Genomic DNA, 12,733 nt, shown 5'->3' on the forward strand with positions numbered 1-12,733 from the left:
AGACATCTGGATTTATTATGTTTAAATTGCTTCTTGATATATCTACAGTCTTTTTTGCTGACTGGGTTTTCTGTTCTTTGATTGCTTTTGTCCTTTATGGAGCAAATATGCTCACTATGAACAAGTGTGGTGGCTGTGGTATCCTTTGTGACTGTGGTTCTGCTGGTTGTGGGTGACACCAAGGAATGGAGGTGGGCTAGGAGACAAGTCGGAGAGGAGCATTTTGAAACATTTAGGGGCCCCTGGGATAGGATCAAGAAGTGGAGTCCCCAGAAAATTGAGGTTGGATGAGAAAAAGGCTTTGCAGCAGAGTTAAGAAGTCTGGTGTCTGTAGTTTTATTCGGCTTTTGTCAGGGTAAAATGTCCATAAAATTTCTCAAAAATGCCCTATTTTCTATATCTGAATGTGAATCTATAATTACTTAAAAATTAAAAGCTTAATTTAAAAACTAAACAAACAAGCAATACTTTCAAAAATAAGTTTCTTATAAATATTGTTCAAAGCAGGAGCAAATGATGTTATTGGGCACATAGAAGAACGTCTAGTTATCTGGCACTCAAAGCATACCACTTGGGAGGATAGTTCTTTTATAAAAATCAAATGGAGGGTTTTTTTTTTTCGTTGTTTGAGAATTTTATACATGCATATAATGTGCTTTGATCAAATTTATTCTCATTCCCACCTTTGCAATTCCCTACAGCTTCTATTATTCTCTCTCAATTACAGCTACTGTATGGGGGTGGGGGGACTGGTTATTGCTATCAGTATGTTCATGGGTGTAGGACCATCTAACTGGACCACTATATAGCCTTTCAGGGGGCACGTCCCTCAGAATAAAGACTGTTATCTCCCTCTCCTGGCCTCCACCAATTGCCTATAGTTCCTTAGCTTGATGTTTGGATTTTGTCTGGATTGATTTTGTGTAAGTCTTATGCATGAAGTCACAGCCGCAGTGAGTTCATGTGTAAACCTGCCCTATCCTCTCCAGAAACAGCTTCAATGTAGTTATTATCTGCTACCTTTGGCTATTACAAACTTTCTTCCACATTTTCCAGGATGATTACTATATTTTTGAAGGAGAGGTTTTGATATAGGTATCCAATTTATAATTCAAATGGATTTTTTACAATTCTAAGATTTTACATTTTACAATAATGTATTTTGTTCATTCTGGGATGATTTTTGTATTAGGTGAGAGATAATATTGTAGTTTCAGTCTTTTGTACATGCATATCTAGTTTTCCATCATTATTTGTTGAAGAGGCTGGATTATCACCAACATGCAGTTTTCTTTTCTGTCTCAAGATTTATATGGTTACAGTTTTGTAGGTTTCCTTTTGGTTCCTCTGTTCTATTCCAGTTTTCTCCACAAGTGTTTTTATGTTGGTACTACACTAAATTTTGTTACTATAGCACTATAGTATAGTTTGAAGCCAGAAATTGAAACTGCTAGAAGAAAGCACAGGAAAACACCTTACAGTATTTTATAGGTAATAATATTCTAAGTTAGACTCTTGTAGCTCAGGAAATAAAAGTAAGAATTGACGAATGTGATTGCATTAAATTCAGAAGTTTCTGCAGAGCAAATGACTGAATGAAGGAGTAGCCTACAGAATTGGAGAAAATTATTTCCAGCTATTTATTACACAAGGGATTGAAATCTAGAATAAAAAGTAAATAATACAATTAACAAGTGGTCAAATAGACTCTCCCTCTCTCTTTTTTTTCTTTCTTTAACTATCTTTCTATGTAGTTCAGGACTATATTAGACTTATGACTCTTTTGGCTCAGATTTCTTAGAACTTGTACTACAAGTATATACTACAATTCCCAGACATACAGCTCTAAAAAATCTACACACATGAAAAAATATTAATGTTTTTATCCATCAAAGAGATACAGCTTAAATCTGCTTTGAGGTTCTGTCTCACCAGATTCAGAATGGCTATCAAGAAAACAAAGAACAATGCAGAGGAGGATGTAGGGGACAGGGAACCCTTACACACTGTTAACATAACCAAATGTTGACTAGTGTAGCTACTATGGAAATCAAAGTTCCCCCCAAAGTTAACTATAGTACCATCCTAGATACAGCTATACCACTCCTGAGTATACAACTAAAGCTTATAGTAGATATACCTGCCTGACCATGGTCATTGGAGCACTAGTTAAAATAGCCAAGTTATAAATATGCACCTCTCATGAGCCAATGGATAAAGAATATATAGAATATGAATACAAATTATGTCAATAAACAAGCAAACAAATTTAACAAACAGCTCAAAAGAAGAACTACAAATGTCTAATAAATACTTGGAAAAAGTATTCAACATTCATAGCCACACCGGGTAGTGGTGGTGCACACCTTTAATCCCAGCACTTGGGAGGCAGAGGCAGGAGGATTTCTGAGTTCGAGGCCAGCCTGGTCTACAGAGTGAGTTCCAGGACAGCCAGGGTTACACAGAGAAACCCTGTCTCGAAAAAACAAAAACAACAACAACAACAAAAAAAAAACAAAACAAAACAAAAACCACATTCATAGCCACTAGGGAAATGTAAATTAAAACTATATTGATGCTGTATCTGAGCCCTGTCAGAATGGCTGTCATTAAGAAAAGACAACAAATGCTAATGAGAATGGAAAACAAAGAAGTAAACACGGCTGGTAGGAATTCAGACTGTTCTTCAATATAGAAGTTACAAAGACCAATAAACAAACAAAAACAAACCACAAACAGAATTGCCATATAATTCACCTTTACTACTCTTGACCATATATGTGAAGGAATTTAAGTTGGCATACCATAGAGATGCTTACACATCTGTATTTACTAAGTCACTATTCATGATAGCCATGATAGAAATGGTGAGCAGATAAAAAATTTGGTACATACATGCAATGGAATTTTATTCATCTGTAATGATGAAATTATAACAATTGCAAGAGAATGGATGGAACTGAGAATCACTATGTTAAGCAAAATAAACCATGCTCAGATAAATACATATGTTGTTTCTCATATTATAATCACCACTCAATATATCTGTAATATACAATATATATTATATGTATAATAATATATAATATTTTCATGTGTGTGTGTGTGTAAGTACAAATGGGACCATGAGGAGGAAAAGGTCTAAAGGAAAGAGCGAGTGTGGGACAAGAAAAGTCACAATATATGTGGCAGAACAGGAGGAATTTGGGGGGGGGGTGGAAGGGTGGAAGGAGACCAGCATGGGGAAGGGTATTGCATCAGCGGGGTAAGTAAAAATAAGGGATTCTCTTTATCTCTGTTTCTGTCTCTGTCTCTGTCTCTGTCTCTCTCTCTCTGTCTCTGTCTCTCTCTCTGTCTCTCTCTCTCTTTTCTCCCTCTTCCTCCCTCCCTCACCCCCTCTCTCTCATTGTAAAACCTATCCATTTGAATGCTAACCAAAAAGAAACATGATGGACTTAGTATCAGAGAATTTTTTCAGAAGTCAAAGACCTTGGTGCTGGGTCAAAGGCAAAAAGAATTGCATATTTTCATCAAATTTTACAGTTAAAATATGAGGTCCTTTAGCCAGTTAAGCAAGTTAAACAGGTCATTTTTTGAAAGATCTCAGAAATATGAATAATAGGCCATGGCTAGATTGGGAAGCCTAACCAATTTCTTTTCAACTTTAGATATTTGTGATGACATAGATATGCCTTAGGAAGACTTTACAAACTGTTTCAATAGATAAATATAAAAGTGTTTTCAACTTTACAAAAAAACATTTTTCAAAAAAGCACTTGTAAAAAGGGCCTATCTGTGAGTTATCTGTGATTTTCTCCTTCATATTCTCATTGATGCCTATTTAAATGAATATTTAGTTAGATCTACTAGTTTCTGAATATTTGAAGTGAAATGTCTAATGCAATTATTGATAATAGAAAGCAGAATAGCTTTCCAGTGTCTTGATCTTTTTGACAGTTAATCAACAGAATGGACAACCTCACTATCTGGCTTTCCCATACTTGTACCTGAGTCCTAATTTTTATAAGTATGAACTCCGACTCACCAAAACTCCACATATTTAAAAGGTATGCCCTACAAACTTTTAATGTTCTGATATGGACTAATCCTCTACCATGTTAAAAAGTGTATCCTACTCTTTATACAAAAAAGAGGAGAGATTCATAAATCTAGTTGGTGATAAAACCATAAATCTTTCTTTAAAAACACACAAGAAAAAAACATGCCATAATATCAGGTATAAAAGTGATGTTTAAAATCTAAATTTAAATTGTTAAATATGCAGAATAACTACATACACATAAAAATATTGAGTTTTGTGCTACATTACCACTGTGTGCTTTCATAACATATTGTTTTTTTTATGTATTAAAAAAAAAACTCAAACCAATTCTGCTAATTAAGCTTTCCTTGGCCAGGAGCTCACTTGGATCTCTGACAGTTCCTAGTTAAAGCCCAGTTTGTGGTTTTTGACGGCAAACCAAGACCCTCTTGTCTGCTTCAGTAAAACTGGCTGGTTTTCATCCCTGGCATTATTCTGTGGGTATCCTCATCCCAACAAGTCACCAATTGTCTTTACCATGACTTAACAGTTGTGCCAACTTTTTTTTGCTCACTTTTGCTTGAGACAGTAATACCAGTGGTATTTTTTTTTCTTAATTTGGCTTTCATTTGTGACAAATAATCGCAAGAATACAAATCAATTTTGTAGTGAGATGATCATGTAAGGGCAAAACAAGTAAATCAAAGTGTGTAGATGAATTTGTGTATGTGTTTTGGCATAAGTCTTAATTTTTCAGTTTACCTCAAAGAAGCTAAAAGTACTATACAAGTAATATTTTAGAAAATAATTTGTCTACAGGGTACATTTTTAAAAATAATGGTATGTGATATGAATAGAATTCTTGTAATTTTGTTCAAATTTTAACATGTCTAGAAACAGTAAATGAGGCAGAATCTACTCCATCTCCCTTTTTCTATGTCATCAGAAAATAACTAACCTAAATATTTTATATTTGCTTCATACAGAATTCGAAAGATGTTTCATGGTGTTTTGATTTCAAAAGTAACTAATCATTATATTCCTTACCTATTTACAGAACCTCAAACTAAGATGGAAAAGAAATGACAAACTTTGTAAAAAAAAAAAAAAAAAAAAAAAAAAAACTATTCTTTTCTCTCTGCATACAATTTAATATTTTTCCTGAACTAAAACTTTCAGTCTGTGACCTTTGAGAAACCCAGAAAGTAAATACAAACAGTGGAGAACTGAAGGTCATCCATCCTCTCTGCTACTTTCCATAAAGGGTATCAAATATTCATCCTCACAGGTACATGTATGTCTTCATAGTAAGGCAGATGGAAACTAAAGCAAAGGGCAATTCAAAATGGGGGTGGAGGCACATGAAAGCAATAATTTTGAATCTTTGACATTTGTTTTGAAACTACCTTACTACCCTATACCCTTTACCATCTGTCTGTTATCCCTCCCAACACCCACCTCTGTCTTCCCACAGGGCTCCATTGTCTGCAGTTCCTGTTTCTCAGGGGCGGAGCTGTGGGAGGCAGCCATGGGTGCCATAATAGGCACCTGCGGCTAGCACAATGGGCTGTGGGTGCTTGTGGGAGAGACAGATTGATGTATTGTGCATGGGGGAGGAGGGCTGTCACTTGAATCCATGTGAACCCAGGCTTTAGGGGCAAGGGAGATTGACAGCTTTTGTAGGTTGCATTTCTTTTTCAAAGCTTGGCTTTAATAGACAGTAAGTTTGGGGCCCCAGGCTTTCACTCCCATAATTCTAACAGGGCAATCACGAGCATTCAGCATTTCTTTTTACCCCCCTTGTTCCGCATTAAATGATTTCAGTAAAGGAATGTGCAGCATTAATTAGAATTTGTTAGCAGATACCAAGGGGAAAAGTTTCTTCACAACAACTATAGGAGGTGTCATTTGTACAAAGACTTTTTTGTTTTCTTTCCCCATTACATTATCACTGCAATATGTAAGGTAGTGATTCTTTTCATTTAAATTAAGTGGAAAGCTACTAAATCTTGTTTTATTCTCCAAAAAGAATAAGGTCCTTAACACTTATCTTTTAACTTCTTTCATTTCCTAAGGTTGGTGTTTACTTTTGCTTTCAGTCCAACCCATTTACTGGTCTGTGAGGTTGTGTATCCAGTTTTGTGTACTGTTGAGCTCCTACAATTGCAGGCAACCCACTGTACTGATATATAATGATTATTACCAGGTAAAAATGGCCACAAATAATATTGGAAACCATTTATATACCAATCCCCTTTTAGTAATGGTGCATCATGAAATAAAAAATTAGAGTCCTTTAGGTTCATATCCTAGTGTTTTCAAAAGCTATTTTTCTCTAGTTGCTATTTAACCTTGCCCATGACATCAAATTTATGGAAGGATGGGGCAGTGGCCAAACAATGTTTTTCCCCATAGAAAATTCATTCCTAAACTATGTAAAAATCTTAAACATTACGTTCACACTCACTAGTTAGCACCATTTTCCTACAGTTAGTAAAAATGATCTATTTGTTTTGTATCAATGTTTTATTCTTTGACATTTATCTAGGATGAAATACAATGTCAGCATACTCTTTAGTGTCTGGAAACTGATGAGACATTATTAACATTTTTGATGTGATTCTTCTAACATCTCTCCTATATAAAATCATTTTCCCCCAGTGGAAAGAGTTGAAGGCTACTTGAATTAGATTTTTTTCCATTTAATTCTTTTATTTAAGTGTGTCAGGACAACAGCGAAAAATATTAAGTCTATTCTGAATTCACAGAGAGAATATATTCCCACAGAGTTGTCTAACTCTGTCTATAACAATTTGGTGCAATGGCTTTAAAAGTAGTGGGGTGATAATAATTAGGGTGTGTGACAGAAATTTCAGTGTTGGATTCAACATTTTACCGTGCAGGGCATGAAAATTGCCAAGTGGGGGCTAGTCAGCTCTAAGTACTAATTAACTAATTAATCAGGTGCTGAAACCAAGTGAATGGAGGATACCAGCCAGACAACTCAAGCCCAAGCAGAGGGTTGCAGTCTTTAAAAGACACTGCACTCTTTCTTCTTGGTTTTTAACCCAATCAAAAATGGGAGAGAGAGAGGCAGGGGAGGGGTGAGTGGGTTATGGTGCAAGCTTTTCACTTAGAAAAAGATAAAATCAAAACATGTGCCTCTGATAATAGCTGTAAGGCACCCTGAGTAGGTCTGTGGCTGATTCTCCAGTCAAGAAGTATTTTAGGTTTGGTGGGAGCTGGAGGTATAGAGAATTCTGTGTTCCTGGGGTTTATATCTACAATACATACATATACATCATATACATACATACATGTATATACATATATGTAGGAGAATGAGAAACATGTCTCTTTGGGGGAGCTGATCTTAGGTCTTTCGCCTCATCCTTCGTTTATGTAAATGAGAAGAGTCCAATTACACATATAGAAAAAAGGTTTAATGAATCGTGAAAAGCCTGGTTTGCAGAGAAAGGGCATAGTCTCTTCTTATTTCTCTCCTCCTCCTCCTCCTCCTCCTCCTCCTCCTCCTCCTCCTCCTCCTCCTCCTCCTCCTCCCCCCCTCCCCTTCCTTCTCTTCCTCCTCCTCCCCTCCACCTTCTTCACTCCTTCCTCTTGTCCTTTAGATTTAACTTAGAAACATGTATTTCTTTTCAGGATGATGATGAATCCTAATGATTTGATCATTTTATTTCACATACTAATTTTAATACTTCAGAATCATCAAGCATTTTCCTAGAAGTTTGAAATTTATATTTGTAAGGCTTTCTGGATACTTAACAAATATTCTACACCAGAAACTACAAAATCCTGAATTTACTCCCCTAAATTTGAAAAAGAAAAAAAAATGATTACATGTCTGTTCCCCTCCTTTGATGTTATTCTTAGCTCAATTTTAATTTCTTCTTTTGTTTGTTCTGAAATTGCCTGCACTGAAAATGGGTTGTAACATTATAAGGGAACTAATACTGAGTCCAACGAAAAGACAATACTTTTCCATACCTTTGTAGGTTAGTTTAGTATTGCATTTTAACGAGCTGGAATTTTAGGGTGTTGGAAATTAAGCAATTCTTATTTTACTTTGTTTTCAAAAAGAATCTGAATTTTGGGCTGCAGTAGAAAGTTCTGCTTGAGCTTTCAGTTATTTTCTTTCTCCTTTTCTTAATGTTGGTGCAATGAGTAGTTGAAGGGGAACCACACTGAACTCATTTCTACCCCAAGTTTTAAAATGATATAAATCTTTCTAGGAAGACTAAGGAAGTCAGTGCCATGTCTGGCCATCCCTTTCAGAATCTAAGTATGCAACTAGTTCCAAAGAAGTGTTGTGTGGGAACAGCAGGGGGCTTCTCAGTCATGACCTTCAAGTGTTCCTCAGAGACCTCACTGGGCACCTGGGGAAACTGAGGCCTGAGAGGCCGAGAAGGGGTCTCTAGGTCACTTTTCTCCCTCTACAAGATACTGACTGAACTATGCCACGTATATTTTCGATGTGTAGAAGCCATTGCCAAAGAGTCCATATCGCCTGTCTAGTTCACGGAAGGGACCGGTCTTCCACTCTATCCCTCGGCTTCCCAGAATCAGCGCCCCAGATGTGGAAGACACCAGAAAGTTGCCCCCGGTAATCCTCTGCGACTACACGGGCTTGATAATTTCACCAGCTCGTTTGGAAGAGGCCGATAAGTCCCGCCTTCGCCCACCCCCCAAAAACAATCTGTGTGCAAAGGGGGTCCCGCGCCAGCCGAGCGCGGCGTAGAGGGAGCTCTGCAGCGGGCCACCTCAGAGCCGTCAGTGCGGCAGGCGCGGCGCTGGCGAGGGCTGGGGCGGAGCGGCCGGCCGGGCCTGGCCCGGGGAGGCGGGGAGGCCGCTGCGCCCGGCGAGCGAGCGGACGGCCGGAGACGGCGCGAGCCCGGAAGCCCGAGCGCAAGGGCGCCGGCGGCGCAGGAGTTCGGGCCGGCTGCAGAGGCTGCGGCCGGGGGCCGGGCCGGCGGGGCGGGGCGGGGCGGGGACCAGGGCTCCGGGCGGCGCTCGCCCGAGTACTTGGAAGCTCTGCTCCCCGCGGCCGGCCGCCCGCCCGCCGAGCGGCGTCCGCGAAGGTGGCGGCGGCCCGCGGAAGACGGAGGGCGGCCCCGAGCCTGAGGTGAGCTGCGGCGGAGGCGGAGGCGGACGCGGACGCGGAGGCTGAGGCTGAGGCTGAGGTGGAGGTGGAGTTGCGGCGGGCAGAGTTGGCGGCCGAGTCCGCAGCAGCGGAGGAGGGCGCGCGGCGAGGAGGAGGAGGAGGAGGAGGAGGAGGAGGAGGAGGAGGAGGAGGAGGAGGAGGAGGAGGAGGAGGAGGAGGAGGAGGAGGAGGAGGAGGAGGAGGAGGAGGAGGAGGAGGAGGAGGAGGAGGAGGAGGAGGAGGAGGAGGAGGAGGAGGAGGAGGAGGAGGAGGAGGAGGAGGAGGAGGAGGAGGAGGAGGAGGAGGAGGAGGAGGAGGAGGAGGAGGAGGAGGAGGAGGAGGAGGAGGAGGAGGAGGAGGAGGAGGAGGAGGAGGAGGAGGAGAAGAGGGATGGAGGACCAGCCGAAGGACCGTGAGGCCGAGGTCGCCGGGCCCTGGTTTTCTAAGTGGGAGCGCCAGTGCCTCGCTGAGGCGGAGCAGCTGTCCCCGGAGCTGCAGGAGGAGGCAGCCGCGGATGCGGCGGGGCTCAAGCTCGAGCGCCAGAGGCTCTGGCACCTCTTCCAGCTCTCGGCCACGGCCGTGGCCCAGCTCTACAAAGATTCCGGGTGCCAGCAGCCAGGACTTTCTATGTGGGACCCCTTCCAGAACGCGGCCATGGCCGTGACCAGCCTCTACAAAGAGAGCGGGGATGCCTACCAGAGAAGTTTTGAACTGGGCGTCCAGGTTGGCTACCAGCGTCGTGTGAGAGACGTGCTGGAGTGGGTGAAGAAGGGTAGGAGCATCATTCCCCGGGAAGACCTCATAAGCTTCCTCTGTGGCAAAGTTCCCCCCAACCCCCCACCGCCACGCACCTCCCGGACGTCCCCCAGGCCACCCGCGGCTGCTTCCACTCAGGCTGCTGCCACTGAGTCTGGCGCACCTGTGGACGTCGACCTGCAGCCCTTCCACGAGGCCATTGCCCTCCATGGCCTCAGTGGAGCCATGGCAAGCATCAGCATGCGCTCAGGCGCCCCGGGTTCCTCAGCTCAAGATGGAGGTGTTGCCAGCAGTGGGCGTCGGAAAAGTAGCTTCCTCGAAGATGATCCGAACCCCTTGAGCTCAGAAGAACTGGCTCTCCGCCTGGACAGTGGGGGAGTCCGCAAGCGCACCTCAGCCGGCGCTACAGACTCTCCATTGCACAAGCGCAACCGAATGGTCTAAACTGCCTCCTTGGTTGCCCGTCCACCACCTTACTGCTTGACAGTCAACTTGAGCATCAACTTGCTTGTCGAAACCTTACAGAGACTGCTGATCTTCCTTCTCTAAGTTAAAGATTTCTATCAAGTTTACCATAAAGAAAATTTAAAACTATTCCAGAAGAGGCTTCCTATGACTCCGACTTTCCAAAAATATAACTCTATTACAGAACACGAACTATCACATAGTTAGCAAGATCATTTAAACTTTAAAGCAAAAACATATCCAGTGAGGGTGGGAGCCTGGTTTATCTTGTTCAAGTTGTTATTTCTTAGCACCTAGTACAGTTGTTGGTGCGCAATAAATGTTTGTTGAATGAATAAATGTGACCTTATTTTAAATTCTTAAAGGGGGAATGCATAGGTATTTATTTGGTTTTGGAAAAATTGTACTTTTTTGTTTGTTAAGTTGTTTGATAGTCTGCCAATTTATGTACAATGTACGAAAATGTAAGATGAGATATCTGGGTTTACCCCACTATACCATGCATCAAATTTTGGAAAGAAACCGTGGAGTTCATATATATTAGGTGGTTTTTTGCTTTGAGAAAGTTGCTTTGGGTGATGGTGATGGGAGTAGATGCCATAGTGCTTGGGCTAGCAACAAGTGATGGGCTAAGTCAGTGCTCACTTTAAGACAAGGAATCCAAATAAGATGATGGCTGTGGTGGCCTTCCGCTTAGGAAGATGAACTGTTTCTCTGCGGTTACATATTAGTGGATGCAGTTTAAGAGTAGCAGACAAATTCGAACGAACCAGGCTTCCTTTAAGGGAACCACCATGTCATGACTGTTCTACCAAAAGGAACAGTACTAGAACCCTAGCTCTACAACAGAACTGGATGGTTTTGAACAAGTCTGTTAATATCCACTGGCTCCAGTTTTTCTTAAGTAAATGGAACTATGTGTCTGCTAGGGTCCTCTCAAATAGCAGATGAAGTCCCAATTTCTACAATGCTTAGCTCACTGGATGTTTTCTGTCTATAAATACAAGTCAGGCAGATATCGAAGTGCATACTTAATTTTAGCAAAGGCAGCAAAATACATGTAGGAATCAGCAAATAAAACCCTGGTAGTCTACTTGAGCTAAAGATTACTGGTATGTAGTTTAAACTTCTCCCAAACATCACAGTCTGTGTATTAATTGTAAATATGTTGAGCTCAAGACTTAGGATCATCACTCTGAATAAATACTACAGCATCCTTAGAGTTCCTGAAATTGCCCGAGGACCACACTTTGCAACCAGGGGATAGGAGCCTGATGCTGATAAAGTACAGCTGGTAGGGTGGAGGTGGTGGAAGGGAAACTATAGAAGGAGTGGAAGGACATGAAAAACCCATGTCTTCTCCGGAGTCTTCCGAAGACCATGCATAAAACATTATAGGTTTGCTAAAGGCACCTTGCCTCAAGTTCACATCAGATTTGTTCCTTCTTAATTAATATGACTGTGGATCAAATTTATAGTTGACCAATATGTTAAAAGAATACTAGACTATGAAGTGAACTCCCTGATAGAAAAAAAGAAGGAAAGAAACAATTTGGTATTGCATTGTGTAAACACTGAGGATGGTGAGAAGAGATATAAACCATAAAATAATCCTTATTCTCAAAGAATTGATGCTGCCTTCATGATAAAATATGTAGCCAAGCAGGGACTTCTAGCTTGGGAAAAGCACAAAAGAAAGCTGTGTAGAGCTCAAGAGAGGTTCTTGCTGAGAGAACCACAGCTGCTGGAAGAAGGGGGCATTTGAACTGGGTCCAGAAAAATGAGTAGTAGACAAACCTTCTTTGGAAGATTATCGAGTGGCATTTGAGTAAGAAACAGTATATTGGGTAGGAGAGGTGGGGGCCGAAGTTTAGAGGGTCTCAAATGACTATCCATAGATTCTATCTGGGTCCAAGCAGTACTTTGTACCATCCAAGTACCACTATCCCAGTAGTACTTTGGGAAGTTTGCCCTTTGGCAGGTGTCCTGCTGTCCAGAAGCAAGACACTGCAATGGAGGCAGTTCAACGTCTCACAAGATGTTCTTCTCTGGGGCTATTGACCTTTGCTTAACCCAGGCTGGGGCGATGGACTCTCTGATAAGATTTTCTTTAAGAAGCCTTTGTTCATACCACTCTTCCAAGTCACAAACCACACAAGATAGAAAGCACATCAAGTAAGATTTTGTGATGCTTCTTCAAGCCTGAAAAAGCATTCAGTTCCAGCTGCATCTCTTTCTGAAGATATGTAAACCCATCCCCCACCTTGATTTTTTTTTTCTTTCTCTCTGCTTCTACTGCTTGAGGATCCTCT

At 41.4% G+C, this 12,733-nt stretch overlaps 1 protein-coding gene across 1 annotated transcript; it reads left to right on the forward strand.

The window, feature by feature from the left end:
- Positions 1-9,587: 9,587 nt before the first annotated feature.
- On the forward strand, positions 9,588-10,760 carry Hapstr2 (HUWE1 associated protein modifying stress responses 2). Its single transcript, XM_034486202.2, has one exon. It carries the CDS (start codon positions 9,591-9,593, stop codon positions 10,398-10,400), a length of 810 nt encoding a protein of 269 aa, XP_034342093.1. The 5' UTR covers positions 9,588-9,590; the 3' UTR covers positions 10,401-10,760.
- The last annotated feature ends 1,973 nt before the right edge of the window (positions 10,761-12,733 follow it).

The sequence above is a fragment of the Arvicanthis niloticus genome, chromosome X (assembly GCF_011762505.2).
Source record: "Arvicanthis niloticus isolate mArvNil1 chromosome X, mArvNil1.pat.X, whole genome shotgun sequence".
Taxonomy (NCBI): domain Eukaryota; kingdom Metazoa; phylum Chordata; class Mammalia; order Rodentia; family Muridae; genus Arvicanthis; species Arvicanthis niloticus.